The sequence below is a fragment of the Heterodontus francisci genome, chromosome 27, assembly GCF_036365525.1.
Source record: "Heterodontus francisci isolate sHetFra1 chromosome 27, sHetFra1.hap1, whole genome shotgun sequence".
NCBI classification, from domain to species: Eukaryota; Metazoa; Chordata; class Chondrichthyes; order Heterodontiformes; family Heterodontidae; genus Heterodontus; species Heterodontus francisci.
In genome coordinates, this window is record NC_090397.1 from 21,308,455 (window position 1) to 21,327,175 (window position 18,721).

At 40.5% G+C, this 18,721-nt stretch overlaps 1 protein-coding gene across 3 annotated transcripts in view; it reads left to right on the forward strand.

Moving 5' to 3' along the window:
* eps8a (EGFR pathway substrate 8a, signaling adaptor) overlaps positions 1 to 18,721 on the forward strand; it is a 215,495-nt gene that overhangs the window by 114,718 nt on the left and 82,056 nt on the right. For 2 of the 3 annotated variants that reach the window (XM_068058976.1, XM_068058979.1), the window contains one exon: positions 1,221 to 1,297. The exons of the other annotated variant lie outside the window; for it this stretch is intronic. In XM_068058976.1, the coding sequence (XP_067915077.1) occupies positions 1,221 to 1,297 (77 nt within the window). Of the gene's footprint in view, positions 1 to 1,220; positions 1,298 to 18,721 lie in introns of those variants that run through there. 3 annotated transcript variants of the gene reach the window in all.

Here is an 18,721-nt window from a genome sequence, read left to right on the forward strand (position 1 = left end):
GAGAACTTGCAAACTCCGCACAGGCAGTACCCAGGATTGAACCCGGGTCGCTGGAGCTGCGAGGCTGCGGTGCTAACCACTGCTGATAGTGCTGAGTATATATATCTAAAAGATTTGACATTGTATAACAGGATTCAAGATTTATGTAGGTATAGGTGCTCTTTTGCATCAAAAATTGAGGAAATCTGATGAAGTCACAATATTTAATGAGATGCAGCATGTTTGACCAGCATCAGTTAAAATATCAGCTCATTTCACTTGAGCTGCAGGTCTTGGACCAGTGTTGAGTTGTTGAGGCTACATGTCATGGCCAGATGAAATAATCATCTTCCTGCCTTCATTGATGGTCATTCAGTGTTCAGACTTCTTTTCCCCCAAAGAACCTCTTTGAGACATTGTCTACAAGGCAGGTCTTTAATGTCAGTTATCCTATACATTTTCTGGTATTTGTTTGGTGCACTCAGGTGTGGAAAACAGATCATTTTGGAAGATATTTAGATTCCCTCTTTTTACATACTGGCATCATCATTCTCAGAATGTAGTTTATCTTTCTTTGCATACAACAATCACCCTCACCCTCCCTAATGTTTGTAACTGTAGTTTCAGCTGTGTTGTTCCTTTTGATCATATTTATTTATCAAAGAAAGAAAGCTTGTTTGTACAAGATTATTCTATGAAGTATGAAATTGGGCAAGATGTCGTGATTCTCGAGTTTTCAGTTATAAATATTCTTGATAATTTTCTCTCCATCAAGAATGTTTGTGAAGGCTTTATAATGAGACCAACCACATTGAAGGTAGTTAATCTTTATTTTCTCTACGTTCAACTTGGATGTAATAGATCATTATGGATCTTGTTCACAGGATGACATTTCAAATATATAAATTGGAATTATGCAACACTGTTCAAAAATTGATTACTGTTCCTGTATTATAAGTACATTGGATTAATAATCACTCATCCATTTTACTTGTATTAAATATGTTAAATGCATTTCCATTATCTTAAAATGGAGCAAAAAACACTAGCACTGCTTTTGGTTTCTTAAGTGCTTTGGCATGACAAGGTAATGAAGAGTTGATACAGAATAAAGGAATTCCAACATGCCTGCCATACAACTTTAGAAACTTACTTCGCTGTGTATAATTTTCTTAAACTTCGGTGGGAGGTGGAAAAGAGGATATTCAGTCAGATTTAACATTGATTTTTTATTTTTATAGTGATTATGCTTCTCAAAAAGTGACCCAATCAGCGATGGACAATACTTCATCAAAGACGAGTGGAAAAACCTTATATGGTGAGTTAAATAGGAAATCTTTTTGCAAATGTCGCTTTATTCATAATTATGTAAGTGGATTTTTATTCTCGATTTATGCTCATTGTTCCTGACCTTCCCCCTTCCCTTTTTCTACTGTAGCTTGATTCAAATAGATAACTCTGTTTTTGGATTTGTTCATTTCGTTTGCCAAAATAATGGGCTGGATTTTGCTGTGTCAGGGCTTGTAGTTACCCACTAAGGTTTTTAATTTCTTTGCGTGCCAAGTTACAGAGAGTGCGAGCTGATAATATCTCAGCAAAGGAACCAGGGCATCTGGGTCCTGGATGAATAGAGCAAGCAACTGTGTATCTCCTTAACCAATCAGAATGAAGTATTGTGAAATTAACAGCACAGAGAAGCCTGCGAAGGATGTGTAAATTAGTGATTGACCTCTGTCAAACTAGGTATGTAAAGAGAGGGAAAGAAATATTGGATTAAGGGGCAAAGGAAAAGTTGAAAAAAAAATTACAATTTTTCTTTAATATCTTCAAGAATTAAAACCTGAAGGAATGAAACTTGACACGTAATTAGTTCAGTGCCAGAGAGGTTGATTGGCAGTAATTAACACGTAGCATGTCATTTAAAGGGTACTTTGACTTGAAATTACTTAACTTGCTTTGAGTTCATTTTATATTTACTGTGTAGATGCAGCAACTTCATGTCATTCAATGCATTTCAATGGTAAAGCAGATGACAAGATGACACAACTTGGATAGCAACTTTTGGATTTCCCCAGTTAACTGCTTATCTAACCCTTGCCTGCAGTTGCTGTACCGTTTATGCATAAATAATAGCGGACGCCATTAGCCTCACCATTATTTTGACAGCAAAATCTAGTTCAATATTTTGTTACTCATTCTGATCTTTGTACTGATGGTGTGAGAACTGATCTTAATTTCAGTATTTTTCCAATGCATTTCCTTTTCCAAATGGCCAGTCGCTTACTAATTGTGTAAATATATATCTTTGGGGTCAAATTTGCACTTTGTAAAAACCTGTGAATACCTTATCAGTGGTGACCAGTGGGAAGAGCATATTGATGATTCATATTTAAGGGATGGCTATAAAAAAAAAAAGGCTTCACCTTTATAATCTAATGACAGATTACATTTTAGGAATCTAATAACCGGTTTCTTGTTCAGATATAATTTCCATTGCTTCCAACTATTAAAGGTTAGTTAAGCTCAATTAAGCACTCGAGAAATAGAAAAAATTATGTACTCATATGTATGTGCACACTTGTTTCTTCCACACTCTTTCCTTCCCATCTCTCTTTAGCCAAGTTATGTTCTTCAATAACTAATGTTATATTGATTAAAGCCCCTAAGATAAATTCTCCTTCTCCATGCTTCAACCCCCATTTTAAGAGTGTAGCCAAACAGTAGACTAGTCTAAACAGAGTCTTCCTAAGCTTATGAAGGGGCCATGTTACATAAATTCCGTACGTAGGAATGATATTGCCATTCCTTCACTGTCGCTGGGTCAAAATCCTGGAACTCCCTTCCTAACAGCACTGTGGGTGTGCCTACCCCACATGGACTGCAGCGGTTCAAGAAGGCAGCTCACCACCACCTTCTCGAGGGCAATTGGGAACGGGCAATGCACGCTGGCCTAGCCAGTAACGCCCACATCCTGTGAAAGAATTTTTAAAAAACTGCTAGATTTGAATAAAACCAAGGTCTATCTAATTTGCCTTCTACCATCACAATAGTCACAAAATGCAGCAATAATAGGGTTGTTGGCGAATCGCAGGATTCAATCTTTATCAGTTAGTCTATAGCGGTCCTGGATGTTACAGGAGAAAAACCTCAGTGGTGGAGCGGTTCGGGGACTTGAGGTCCAAAGTCACCTGTTCCTTCCAAACATGCTATGCTTACCACCTTTCATGTCTTATATTACTGCAGTTGAGTCTGTTAAGGATATTCTAGGAGAACAAAGGATTGCAGGTAAGTTTCCTAACAGCAAACCTATTAGGTGTTCTAAACAAACCAGTTTATCATTTGAATTGTGATGCTTCAGCTCGCCAAGAACCAGCACATAAATTGAACTAGAAAACTCAAAACAATTCAAAAATATTAGTTACTAAGTTAGATAAGTACATGCAGCACATAATTCACCTTAACATTGAGGCAAGCTCAACTTTGTTCACCATGACAATCTTGACAGCTGGTGAAGCTCAGGAGGAGATAAGCATCCTAAACCAAGGGACTCTTAATTCAGCTCTGTCCTCATCAGAACAGCATGCTTCCTTTTTTCTTTGAAGCCTCTCTTGTGGGAATCTAGGACAGTGAGCCTGGACTCCACAAAAATGCCTTGAAGTCAATAGAGGAGAATGGGACTGGTGACTTTAAACAGACTTGCTTGAGAATATCATCTGTTTGGATGTGGCTAAATTTTAACACAATTTCCCCTGTTCACTCCCAGTCCATACCCCCCAAAGGTACCTTCAATTCTTGGGATCAGGAAACAGTGTGCAATCAAAGGACTTTTTCGATCTCAAATCAAAAAGGTTGGGATCATCATAGACCTCTGAGTAGCTCTGGGATTTCAACAAGCATGAATTATTGAAACAAGTCTAGTTACCCCGATCATCATTTTTTGCCACTTGCTCTATTTTCAGCAAAACTATCAACTTTGCTCTTTGTGGTTCCTATTTCTGTGTTGGTGGATTCTGTGGTTTCAAAACAATCATCAATGATCTCTGTAGCAAAAGTAGCTTTCACAGTAGCAAATTCTGAGTACAGTCCCTGCCATTTACACCATCCCCATTAATCCCCGATAGCTGCCTGGTGCTGGTCATTTGCTATTAACCATAAGCATCAGTGACGAAGGTGTCACTTAAAGCATGTTGGCTGGACCAGTTATTTTGGGCCATTCAAGCAACTGTATGCACCTCAGGAATACCTGCCATTGCTACAAGGCCTTCTTGCTAGCCTGCTGATCTGAACACATTCCAGCATTTTAAACTTTTGGGATTAAATATGATCCAACTTAAAGAATTGAGGTGACCTGTTCTGGCTCTGTTAAGATGGGAGCACGCACCCAGACTGTTGAACTTGCCTTCCTACACATACCTGACTTGTTCCGTAGCTTTAATCTTAGTAAAGTTGACAGACACATTGATTCTGTACAGGCTTCAGAATCTCCCTCTATGTGCTGAACAGAATCATTCTGACTTCTTTATGCCTTCACTACTTCACATGATTACTTGTTAGCTGCATCAGCCTCCATGTGAAGCGAACAAATTGTGCTTGCGTGAACGTGCCACAATAAGCTTTGGGAACTGTAAATCTAATCTCGGCTGAGCTGATGAGGCCATTGATCTGCAGGAAATGGGGAGGAGCCACCTGAAGCAACAAGAGAATCTATTAATGGCAACAAGTCAGACATCGTGGTCCAAACTGAACTCAAAGCAGTATAGAAGTTTGATGATGCTTGGTTTTGTTGAACCAAGTAATAGTTTCAACAAATGTTAAGCCATTTTTACAATTACAGAGAATATCATTGAAGGAGTTTTTGTTTTTGAAGATCTGTCATGGTATGAGGTGACATTTTTAATAAAACCATGTAAATTATACATTTGCGCAATAGCTTATTTTGTGATCAGACTGGTTGTATAAGGGAGACTAAATAAAATATTGACTGCTTTGTTTTTATGTTTGCTCTAAATATTCAGGGAGTTGTACAAATGTTCTTGTTGAGGAGATAGTTATTTATCAAACAAGGATAACTAATTGTTTTAGATACTGATGTTGACTAACTGGGATCCTGTAATTCTTTATCAGTACTGGAGGTTCCAGCTGAGCACATCTAAACTTTCTCTGAAGGTTGAGTTTAGCCCGTGAGAAGCCAACTCACGTACAGGCCAAGAAGCACTCAGTTCAATCCTCAGATGATCTTGAGTTAGCCGATTGTGGTGCTACAGTGCCATCACCTCTGGCCTAAGAAGGTATATATCAGCCAGAGTTTTCATGCTTGGTGATCTAGAAATTGCTCCTGCAAGTGACTGAGTGCAGTTTTATGTTAGAACAGCAATGAGCTCTGTTGTGATGCCCCTTGTAATTGAAAGTCTCCTGACACTGTTGAAGTTCACAGGTGCATAATGGAGCGATGCCAGTGGAATTATGTTCCATCAAAGGGTCAGCACCTTTGGGTCAATAGGGGGCAAAGAACAAAACTGTCGGGAGAAATGAAAAAATCTCCAATTGAAATAAAGTGCAAAATATTGTAGTTAAATTCCTTCAGTACCAAATGCTGTCTTTTTTCCCGATAATAGAATTGTGCTACTTAATGAGGTAAATTCCTTCCTGAAATCTCTATTGTAGTGTAATTTAAAAAAAAGTTTCCCTCTATATTTAACTAGTTTATGAAAAAAGACAAACAAAATACTTAAAACTGAAGAGAGAAACAGTATTGGGTATTTATAGTGCTGGTAAAGGATTTGTTGAGAAAATGATTATTTGAGATGGAACAATTTAGTAAGTATGTGAGTAAGTTTCGTTTAATGATCTAAGTTTTATTTGAATGCTTTGAGACAGAACCTCACTGTATAGCTGCAGTTGCCATTTGTAGTACTCTTAACGAAGCCCACATTCCCTGCACCTCTGCCCTTGACAGGGCTGTTGGAAGCAGGGTATATCAATATATATAAAGTATATATCCTGTGGCATTTCTCAGTGAGTCAGAGGAATGTTCTGTTTCATAACGGCAAGGGGGATGGGTTATGCCATTTAATGTTAAATCAGGAGTCACAGACTGAATATGTTTGAACAGTGAATTTTTATTAAATGGTTCTTCTGGATTTTATTTAACCAATATTCTCAAGGCTAAAAACTGCAAATAGATGGTCTTGAAGACATGTTGACTCAATTTCTGTCACTTGCCCTTCTGTGAGTTATGAAAGATGGGAGCACTGCAAAATTTTAAGGTAGGGGGGTTGCAGTGTGAGTAATGTGGGATGTGGCAATTCTGGGAGTGGAGCTAGGTTGCAGTAGCATTGAGGGGAAGGAGTTATGGTAGGTAATGTGGCTCAACGTCTCTCAGCCCTTCAGACCTTCACTCAGAGGTGTGCCATATTTGCAATAGTGACCAGCCCATGGCCTGAGAAAAGATTCCATCCCCTGGTTGAATTCCTGCTGTCATTTGAAAGCAGTCAAAAATGTACCATTGTGTTAACTTTGTGACAAAATTCTACTAAATGGTGCTCCGTATGTAATCATAACTTTAAGCTTGTTGAAGGAAATCCATGCTTTTCAATAATAGATAATTGTCATTGCTATCTATAGATTTTGGTTGGGATTCTATTGCAGAGGAATAAATGCTTCCTCCTTTCACAATATTAAGAGAACTACCCAGTTATCTTGCTGGAGCCCTTGACAAGTTTACTTCAATAAATTACATTTCTTGGACAAGATTAATCAGTTCAATTGTGTTTTTTGTGTGTTTTGAACTGCAGTACTAGAACTGTTCCTATCTGTACCTGTTTGTCCGAAGAAGCATAAGAATAAACTTTAACTTATTAGTCTTGTATTTTGCTTGTGAGAAATTACTAAGTCACACTCTTCTTTGGGCACCTGAATTGCTCAATTTGGAAACTTGCTGTCTTGAAAATCTGTTGACATAAAAGACTAAGGTATGACCCCATGGTATCACATGGTGTTACAGCACAGAAAGAAGCCATTTGGCCCATTATGTCTTCACTGGCTCTCCGAGTAAGCAATTCAATTAGTGACATTTCCTCTGTTTTCTCCCTTTTCAGGTAACTATCTAATTCCCTTTTGAATGCCTCCTTTGAACCTGCCTCCACCGCACTCTCTGGCAGTGCATTCCAGATTCTAACCACTTGCTGCTTGAAAACGTTTTTCCTTATGTCGCCATTGCTTCGTTTACCAATTACTTTAAATCTGTGCCTTCTCTTTCTCAATCCTTTCATGAGTGGGAACAGTTTCTCCCTATCTACTCTGTCCAGACCCCTCATGATTTTGAATACCTCTATCAAATCTCCTCTCGACCTTCTCTTCTCCAAGGAAAGCAATCCCAACTTCTTGAATCTATCTTCGTAAATAAAGTTCCTCATCCCTGGATCCATTCTCATGAATCTTTTCTGCACTCTCTCTCCAGTGCCTTCACATCTTTCCTGAAAGGCAACGCCCAGAACTGGATGCAGTTCTCCAGCTGAAGCCGGACTAGTGTCTTATACAAGTTCAACATAGCCTCCTTGCTCTTGTACTGTCTGCCCCAATTAATAAAGCTGACGATACTGTATGCTTTATTGACCGCTGTCTCAACTTGTCCTGCTACCGTCAATAACTTATACACATATACTCAGGTCCCTCTGTTCCTGCACCCCCTTTAGAGTTGTACCCTTTGTTTTATACTGTCTCTCGATGTTCTTCCTACCAAAATGAATTACTTCACATTTCTCCGCATTGAACTTCATCTGGCACTTGACCGCCCATTCCACCAGCATGTCTGTGTCCTTTTGAAGTTCTATGCTATCCTCCTCACAGTTCGCAATGCTTCCAAGTTTCATATCATCTGCAGATTTTGAAATTTTGCCTTGTACACCAAGGTCTAGGTCATTAATATAGATTAGGAAGGGCAAGGGTCCCAACATTGACCTCTGTGGACCCCAACTGCATACCTTCGTCCAGCCCGTAAAACACCCATTAACCACTACTCTCTCTTTCCTGTCACTCAGTCAACTTGATATCCATGTTGCTACTGTGCCTTTTATGAGCTATAACTTTGCTTGCAAGTCTGTTGTGTGGCACTGTATCAAATGCTTTTTGGAAGGCCATGTACACCACATCAACAGCATTGCCCTCATCAACCCTCTCTCTCTCTTATCTCTTCAAAAAAAACTCCAGCAAAGTAGTTAAACATGATTTTCCCTTAAGTCCATGCTGGCTTTCTTTAATTAACCAGCATTTGTCTACACGACTATTAATTTTGTCCCGAATTACTGTTTCTAGAAGTTTCCCCACCACCAAAGTTAAACTGACTGGCCTGTAGTTTTTGGGCTTATCTTGCACCCTTTTTTGAACAAGGGTGTAACATTTGCCAATTCTCCAGTCCTCTGGCACCACCCCTGCATCTAAGGAAGACTGGAAAATTATGGCCATTCCCTCCGCAATTTCCACTCTCACTTCCTTCAGTATCCTTGGATGCATCTCATCTGGCCCTGGTTTTTTATCAACTTTAAGTATAGACAGCCTATCTAGTACCTCCTCGTTAGCAATTTTAAATCCTTCTAGTGTATTAATTACCTCCTCTTCCACCATAGCCTAGGTAGCATCTTCTTCCTTGGTAAAGATAAGTATTCATTTAATGCCTCAGCTATACCCCTGCCTCCATGCATAAATCCCCCTTTTGGTCCCAAATCAGCCCTACTCCACCTTTTACCACCCTTTTACTATTTATATGCTTGAAGAAGGCTTTGGGATTCCCTTTTATGTTAGCTGCTAGTCCCTTTTCATGCTCCCTCTTTGCTTCTCTTAATTGCTTTCTCACTTCCCCATCTGAACCTTCTATATTTAGTCTAGTTCTCCATTGTACGATGTACCTCATGTCTGTCATAAGCACACTTTTTCTTCATCTTCATCTCTATCTCTTTTGTCATCCAGGGAGCTCTGTATTTGTTTGCCCTACCTTTCCCCATCGAGGGAATATACCTTGACTGTGCCTGAACTATCTCCTGTTTGAAGATAGCCCATTGTTCAGTTACCATTTTTTTCTGTCAACCTTTGATTCCAATTTATCTGGTCCAGATCCCTTCTTAGCACACTTAAGTTGGCTTTCCCCCAGTTAATTATTCTTACTGTAGATTATTCTTTGTGTTCTTTGTCCTTTCCCATAGCCAACTTAAACCTTATGATACAATAATCACTGTCCCCTAAATGTTCTCCTACTGATACTTGATCCACTTGGCCCACCTCATTCCCAAGAACCAGGTCCAGCAGTGCCTCCTTTCTCATTGGACTGGAAACATAATGCTGTCGAGAATTTTCCTGAATGCAGTCCAGGAACTCCTGGCCCCCTCTGCCCTTTATACTATTATCCCAATCTATATTCGTATAATTAAAGTTCCCATTATAAGTTTGTATAATCTTTGTACCTCTCTAATTTCCTTGCAACTTTGTTCCTCTACATCCTTTCTGCTAGTTGGTGGCCTATAGACTACACCAAACAATGTAATTGTACCTTTTTTGTTTCTTGGATCGAGCTAAATCGATTCTGTCCTTGACCTCTCTGGGACATCCTTTCTCTCCAACACTGTAATGCTCTCGTTAATCAATGCTGCCAATTCTCCCCCTTTTCTTCCTTCCCTATCTTTTCTGAACACCTTATATTAAGGAATATTTAACAGCCAGTCCTGCCTTTCTTTGAGCCTGGTCTCTGTTATAGCTACAACATCATATTTGCACATGTCAATCTGCACCTTTAACTCACCAATCTTTGACTACACTCCATGCATTCACATACATGTACAGTAACCCTGAGTTAGACTTTTTTACTTCCTCCCCTATTCTGCCCCCACCTAATAACTTACTATTCCCTACTCTAGTGCTATCTGTCTCTCCCAGTATTCAGTGCACCTTGGTAGTACTGTCTAACACACTCACCGTATGCACCTTATTCCGCTTTTCTACCTCTGTATGCTGGTGCCCACCCCCCTGCCAATCTAGTTTAAACCCTCCCCAACCACACTAATGAACCTCCCCACTAGGACATTGATCCCAGTCCTGTTGAGGTGCAACCCGTCCCTTTTGAATAGGTGCCTCCTGTCCCAGAACTGGTCCCGATGCCCCAAGAATCTGAAGCGCTCCCTCCTGCACCAAGCTTCAAGCCACGTAATCATCCTCTCAACTTCCTATTTCAACTCTCGCTAGCATGTGGCACTGGGAGTAATCTAGAGATTATTACCCTCACAATCCTACTCTTTAACTTCCTCCTTAGCTCCTGAAAATCAGACCGTAGGACCTCAATACCTGCCCTTGCTGTGTCATTGGTACCAACATGCATCACAACCTCTGGCAGAATATCCTGCACCCTCTCTGTGATGTCCTTTACCCTAGCACGAGGGAGGCAACACACCATGTGGGACTCGAGATAGCGGTCATAGAAATGCCTATCTGTTACCCGACTCTGGAATCACCTATAACAACTGCATTTCTGCACTTTGTTGCTCCCTCCTGTACAGTCCTTTGCCCATTGGTGCCATGGTTTGGACTGCACTTGTTCAAGGTGTGGTCACTCTCACCAGTCTCGAAAGCTGAGTACCAGTTTTAGAGCGACACACTGTTCAAAGACTCCTGCAGTTCCTGCCTATTCCTTCTCTTCCAGATGACCACCCACTTGCCTTGAAAACCTACTGCCTGTGATCCAGGAAACTCTCCTGCTCCCTGTTGCTCGGCAGTGATTCCAGCTTTCCCTCAAGCTCAGAAATCCTGAGCTCAAGCCAAAGCAGTTGGAGACCCTTCCTACACACATCCCCTAAGACACGGGAAGTGTCCTGAAGTTCCTACATGGCACAAGAATTGCAAGCAAAGGTCGCAGCTGCCCATCCATGATCTAAAACAAAAACTCACGATTCCTTTTTACACAATCTATTTAGTACCCTGTTTAAACTATCAATTTTAATTAATACCTCTAGTCCTGTTCTGTGTTTATACTCTTATTGCAATACTTAAGTTACACTACCCCGATTGAAATTTTTTAATATTACCCAGCTCCTAATTTGAGCCAATACCCTCCCTGCTGATTGGTATCTCGCTTGCTCTCCGCGCTCTCTTCTTAATATATATAATATAATTTTAATATGTGATAAATTAAAAAATTGACCATAGTTTTTATACAGATGAATTGATCAAGTCTTATTTTATATTTGATTAATTTAGATTAAATTCAAAGCTTCGCTGTACTCATTTGGCTGGCTTTCTGTTTCCCCGCACTCTGATTGTGACGTCACTTTTCGATTTTTGATTTGCCTCCGAACCTCTCGCTGATTCTCTCTGAATCCTCAAGCTTTTGGCACGCTTTTTAAAACCTCTCCCCTCCTGTAGCTTCTCTCTGAATTGCCAAGCTTTTGGCACACTTTTTAAATCCTCTCCTGTCCAAATCTCAGAGGTTTTTGTTCTTTTTAAATCTTTTCTGCTGCTTCTCTCCCATGGTACATGAGCAGAATACACCAGTAAGCTGCCAGTTGTCGAAGCTATTATAACAATGTGTATTGTAGGTAAAATTCAGTTGTCACATTTTGAAATGTCCAGTTAATGTAACTATTTTCTTTAGAGAAAAATCATTAACTTTAGACTTCATTGCCATTTATTCAGGGAGGGGGAGGGGTTTCTTTGTTACAAGACTTTATTGAATATAGATTGGTATAGTAAACAACAATCTCAAAACTGGCAACAGTGAACATTCAACTCGCATACTAGCATAAATAATAGCAAAGGCTGTGAGTAAACGCACGTAAATATTTTAAAACTTATTTCTGACACTGCTCCAGCTTTCTTCTGGAGTTGACTGATTAATTTGACATCCCTTGTTCATCTTCCTCCATCATGTATGCTCTCTTTGACTGTTATTATAATCTGTAATATGGCCTCAGAACTTATGCACCCTGCTTCATTTCTAATTTTGTTTAACTCTACAGTTTTTTTTCCACATGCTTCCCATTAGAATAAATATCTGAGAAGAACCTTACTAGCTATTTTAAAATTGCTTTTTCCAATTACTAGAGGCTGTTAACTTTACAGACCGTTATGATATCTCCTTTGGTACTTCTGTGCAAACTAACTAACCTTTTGGAATGGTTGGGGAATGCTCGCCTGCTAACTGTTTTTAATTTGAAATGTCTGCAGTGCTTAATCCTCTCACAATTTCTGACTTTGCTGTTTGATTAGCAATGTATAGTTTCTAATAGACTTCATAAGTACTGTATTCAGCAATACTAATTTGGGTCACTACCAACAAAATAAGATCTAAAATGTACAAGTTTCAATGTGGAATTGGGAGGAGCAGGACCAGCTGCCGATGCTGCCCCGCACCACCCCCTCCAAAAACTGCCACTACGTCCCAATGCGTTTAGTATCACAGCAGCCTGATCTTGAATCCTGCTTCACAGGAGATCTGCTTATTATTGTTCGCAGCTCATTGTCTCAATGGAAATGAACTTCGAAGGTCCAATATCAGATGTGCTTTAGGCCTTACACTTCAGGTGCAGGGGTCGATCCTTACACCCTTCATGGGCCCAAAAATGGGCATGTCCAAATTTCTAGACCATGGTGTCTTTTGTTATACACCCACCAGAAGTAATATAGCTTTTTTCTGCCAAATGTTCGGCTTTCAATGCTGCTGTAGTAGTTCTCAGAAAATTGCTTGCTTCCGGTAGCACCCTTAATAACATAATGAATGATTTCAGTAAGTGACTGATAAGTACTGTTATGACCAGGTGAGAAAGATGTCTAGGGGTCTTTTGCTGTCTTCATCTGGTCTTAATGTAACCGGGTTTACTTTTTAAACACTGTTTTGAACTCCCCTTTTGTGAATCCTTGTTCACAGCTTTCCAATTATAAGGCAAATAAATGAGCATAAACAGGCTTCCTTAGGTTTAAAGAAAGAAAGTGAAATTTATGAAACTCTAATATGGGTCATGCCTACGGGTATATGGCACACCCACGCTAGCATGCACACGTGATACACAGATACAAATAGGGACAAAAAAGAGCAGAAGAAAAATAAAATGGAGAGGTTTGAGGCAGTCTCTAAATGGGGCTTCTTGTTACTGTTTCTGTTTATCCAGCTCGCCATAGAGTTCTTGACTGTGGATAGCTCTTAATTTTCATTGGGGTCCAGTATTATTCTTAAACCTTGTTTACTGTAGGAGACTTTTCTGTATTGGGGTTCAAATGTCTTCAATGGTTTCTGAAGCTGGTGAGAGCAAGATGAGAGCAGACAGGAGAGAGGTGTTCAGTCCAAGAGAAAAGTGCCTTCTGATTTCTTTCCCTGTTGGAAGTTCAAATTCAAAATAACTTGGTCAGTCATGTGACTAAAACTGGTCTGAACACTTCTGTGTATTGGGGAAGCAATGAATTGGTCCCCTTGTTCCAACACTGTCTGTTACTATGCAAATATCTTCCCAGTCAGAGGCTTGCAATTTTAAGTTTTAATGTTCATGTCGTGAAATAATGTGTGCCTCAGGCTTCGCAGGTGGGGAGCTTGCCTGACTATACAAACCAGATCAATCCAAGGTTTGTGCTGAGTTAGCTCATCTTGCCCAGGCAGCAGTAGATGAATTCACCTCCATGTACTTGAGTTAGGGAGAGGAAAGTAAGTTGGGGATCTAATTACTGGAAGTACTTGTGTGTGAATGGTGGGAAATCGCAATATTGGACAGTAAAAAGTCTGCTGATTGTCAGTGCCTTGACAGTGACTTACAGAATGGACACTTAAGTGAAGTATTGGCGGGCACTGCTCTAATTCTGGCTTCTTGTGCATCCTTGATTTTCCCTTCACCATTGACAGCTGTGCCTTCAGCTGCCTAGCCCTTAGCTCTGGAATTCCCTCCCTAAACTTCTCTGCCGCTCTACCTCTCTGTACTCCTTTAAGACACTCCTTGAAGCCTAATTCTTTGACCAAGCTTTGGTCACCTGCCCTTATATCTGCTTATATGGCTTCTGTTGAATTTTGTTTGATAATGCACCTATGAAGTCTTTCTTTGGCCTCCTTATCTCGAGAGACAATGGGTAAGCGCCTGGAGGTGGTCAGTGGTCTGTGGTGTAGCGCCCGGAGTGGCTATAAAGGCCAATTCTAGAGTGACAGGCTCTTCCACAGGTGCTGCAGAAAAATTTGTTTGTCGGGGCTGTTACACAGTTGGCTCTCCCCTTGCGCCCCTGTCTTTTTTCCTGCCAACTGCTAAGTCTCTTTGACTCGCCACACTTTAGCCCCGCCTTTACGGCTGCCCGCCAGCTCTGGCGAACGCTGGCAACTGACTCCCACGACTTGTGATCAATGTCACAGGATTTCATGTCGCGTTTGCAGACGTCTTTAAAGCGGAGACATGGACGGCCGGTGGGTCTGATACCAGTGGCGAGCTCGCTGTACAGTGTGTCTTTGGGGACCGTGCCATCTTCCATGCGGCTCACATGGCCAAGCCCTGTGAAGTACATTGGAACATTTTAATAAGTTAAAGGTACTCTATAAATGCAAGCTCTTGTACTATATACTAGTATGGAGTCAGTGACTTCAGGATGATGTGAGGAAGAACTTTTTTGCGTAGGGAGTGGTAACCTGGAATGCATTTCCTACGAGAGTGGTGGAAGTGAAAACGATCAATGATTTCAAAGGGAAATTGAATAGGCATTTGAGGGAAATAAATTTGTAGGGTTACGGGGATGGAGCAGGGAACTGAGACTGACTGGATTTCCCTACCAAGAGGTGGCATGGACTCTGGGCCAAATGGCGGCTTCCTGTGCCAGTATGTCTCTGACACTTATTACTGTCTTTATTGATAAGATCATAAGCTAATGATGCCCATCTTGCCTGATGAACTAACACGGTCAACCATCAGTGACCAGATTACAGCTCAAGAATGGAAATTAAAAAAAAAAAAATCTGAAAATAAATCGAACAGTATATCTTGTAGTTTAAAAAAAAAAGGATGAGATAGCAACCTAGATTTTGAAAATGGGTGTAAGCTCAATTGAAATTTGAGTAGTGTTGGAAGAGCGCCTGTAAATGGGAGCTCACCTGTTTCAGGACACACAATCAGATGCTACTGCAGGATGCACAGTCTGGTCTGTCTTGTATCCTTCTGTTGTTCATTCTTTCTCCGAACGCAAGTGCTAGGAGATTCCCATAGGAAAATTCATGGTGCTACTTTGTGGCTGGGGCAAAGTCGCACCGGCCCAACAGTTGCTGCAAGTTTATCTTAATGGCTGAATAAGAACAGGAAGCACAGCTAGAAAAGGTGTGAAATCTCCTTTCAGTCTTCAGCCAGGGCTCTTTAAAAGCACATCTCTTAACAGCTGAGTCCCTAGTAATCCTGGGCATTCATATTGCATAATTGGGTAGTTAAATCTGCAGTAACATGGCAGGAACACAGGCAAGTTGAGTGAAGAATAGCAATATGTCATTGGAATTCATTTACATATTCAAACCGTCCAACTCATAACTGCCGCCAGAAAATTACATGCAATGCAAAACTAGCAGATAGCTGTCATAATGTAACTTTTCTATGGTTTCTATAGCCAATGTCATCCAATTTACATCATTTTTGGTGAAACTGAGTTGAAAATCTCGAAGTCAAATTTAAGGATGAAACTAAATCACAGTTTTTAAATTGCAGTGCAACATAAGCAGGACATTTGTGAATGTGTACAACAATATATACACCACAGACTTTGCATAACAAAAGTTGTGCAGGAACCTGTGAGCACTGTATATTCTCATATTAATGGCCAGCCCCTTTACCTTGCTATCTCGCGTGGCCTTGCTAGGGCCATTGTAGCAATCACAGATATAGCCATCTCTGATTACTCCCTTATATCATTCTCCACTTGCATCCCCCTTCCACGTCCCAACCCAACTACCTCCTGGATCCGCCCCTGGGGAGAAAAGGCCCCAATTTACTACAACAGCACTTTCAAAATTTCAATTACCTAGCCGTTTGCCCTCCATTCGCCACAATATTTCTGCAGCTACTGATTTGCTCAATTTGAGGAAATATCGGTTGAAGCGGTGAGGGTAGAGGCAATGGATAGGGTAAACATTGACAGGAGAGGTACTAAAAAGGTTAGCTATGCTTAGGGTAGATAAGTCACCTGGCTCAGATGACTTGCATCCCAGGTTGCTAAAGGAAGTGGGGGTGGAGATAGCAGAAGGGGTTGCCATAATCTTCCCTGGATATGGGGGAGGTGGCAGAGAATTGGAGAGTGGTAAATGTGAAATCCTTATTCAGGAAAGGGTGTTAAGACGTTCCTAGCAACTACAGGCCAGTTAGTTTAACATTAGTAGTGGGCAAGATTTTCAAAACAATAATCGGGAAAAAATCAACAGCCATTTGAGGTTTAAGTTAATTAAGGAGAGTCAGCACAGATTTATAAAAGGGAGATCATGCTTGACTAATCTAATTGAATTTTTTGACGAAGTAACAGAAGATTGATGAAGGGAATGTGGTGGATGTGGTCTTTATGGATTTTAAGAAAGTGTTTGATAACGTACCACATAAAAGGCTGGTTAACAAAATTGAGGCTCATGGAATAGGAGGGTCAGTGTCCAATTGGATAAAAAATTGGCTTAAGGACAAAACCGTGAGTCGTGGTAAGTGGTTGTTTTTCAGGTTGGAGGGTGGTAGACTGTGGTCCCCAAGGGACCAATGCTTTTTTTGCTATATATAAATGACTTGGATCTTGGAATACAGAGTAAAATTAAAAAATTTGCTGATAACACCAAACTTGGAGATGTGGCATACACATGTATGTGTGATATGAACTGCCTTCAAGACAAAGGTAGGCCAGCAGAATGGGCAGACAGGTGGCAGATGGAATTTAATACTGACAAGTGTGAGGTGATGCATTTTGGCACAAGGAATAGGAAGAGGCAATATATACTTAATGGCACAGTTTTGAAGATGGCAGGGCATATTGAGAGAATGGTTGGCAAAGCATATGGGATCTTGGGCTTCATAAATAGAGGCATTGAGTATAAAAGCAGGGAGGTTATGCTGAACCTTTATAAAGCTCTGGTTAGGCCCCAGCTGGAGTATTGCGTCCAGTTCTGGTCGTCACTTCAGGAAGGATGTGAGGGTCTTTGAGAGGGTGCAGAGGTATTTACCAGAATGGTTCCAGGGATGGAGGATTTTAGTCACAAGGTTAGATTGGAAATGCTGGGGTTGTTCTCCTTAAAGCAGAGGAGATTGAGGGGAGATTTTAGAGGTGTACAATATTATGACAGGAATAGGTAAGTTAGAAAAGGAAAAACTGTACCCATTAACTAATGGTACAAGGACTAGGGGGACACAAATTGGAGATTTTGGGCAAGAGATGTCGGGGGGGAATGTGAGGAAGCACTTTTTTTACGGAGTGGGTGTAATGACCTGAAACTGGCTGCACAAAAGGGTGGTGGGAGCGGAGATGATCAATGATTTCAAAAGGAAATTGGATAGCCACTTGAAGGAAATAAACTTGCAGGGCTATGAGGATCGAGCGGGACTTACTGGATAGCTCCATAGAGAGCCAACATGGACTTGATGGGCCAAATGGCCCCCTCCTATGCTGTATATGACTGACAATTGCCTGGATTTCGTAGGCAGCAGCGAAAGGACAGCCACTGATCTCTAACAGCTTCTCACAAAGACTTAGCGGGATCTAGAGTATCAATTTCCCTTATTCCGTCATTACTTTGAATCTGCCGCTATCAATAGGAGATCTGTGGCATCCAGCAACAGTGAAGTCATTGAGCAGATTAAGCACCCAACAGATTGATGAATTCTCAGATACCAAACCAGGAAGTAAAAAGCACAGATTACAATTCATTTTTAATTGTTACATAAAGTGAAATAATGATTGGAACATACACGAGATTAAGGTAGAAACTGAAATCATAAACTTAAAAAATTTTTATTTTAAAATTCATTGAATTTTGAAATGTTCTGAGGGAATGACACTGTACACTTAGAAAATTGCCTTTTCAGGGCCAGAGAAGCTGTACAGTAATTGTTGCTTAGTATGCCGGCAGTGGTTTTTACAGCGAGAATAGTGTGAAAAAAGTTGTAAGTTTACATTAAATCACTGTGTTGATTGCATTTGCGAAGACTGCAACAGCACACCCTGTGGAGGAACACTGACAGCTACTTCTGGATTTCCATGTTTACATGTCTGCGGATGCCAGAAATTGCTGTCAGCTTTATGCAATAATGGATGCTGATAGGTTTGCTGTCATTACAACCACAAATCCTTGTTCGCATTTTCTTGTAATGAAACCTGGTAAAGTTTCAAATCACGTTTTACGGTATTCTGCAAATATGAACTGCCAGTGTCCTGAACGGTGGCTAAAACTCTGTTCATTCTTCCATATACAGCATGGCTTTATAAACAACTCTCATTTTCTCTTAGCTGCCATGGGAAGTAATATTGCAGGTATTGCCAACTGAGTGCCCAATCACCATGAAAGCTATGATCAGTACGAGTTAATAAAGTAGTTTTGAGACATTTATATTTTTCTTTATAGCATTCATGATTTGATAATGGAAAAATCTGTATATTTCCACAAAAATTAACTCCTTTTGCCACAGTAACAATCCTTTTAAAACCAATCACATTGTGCTTAAAAATGACGTCACATGGAAAAAGGTCATTGCAGTATGGTGGGAGTTGCAGTGTCCTCTAATTTTTATAAAAA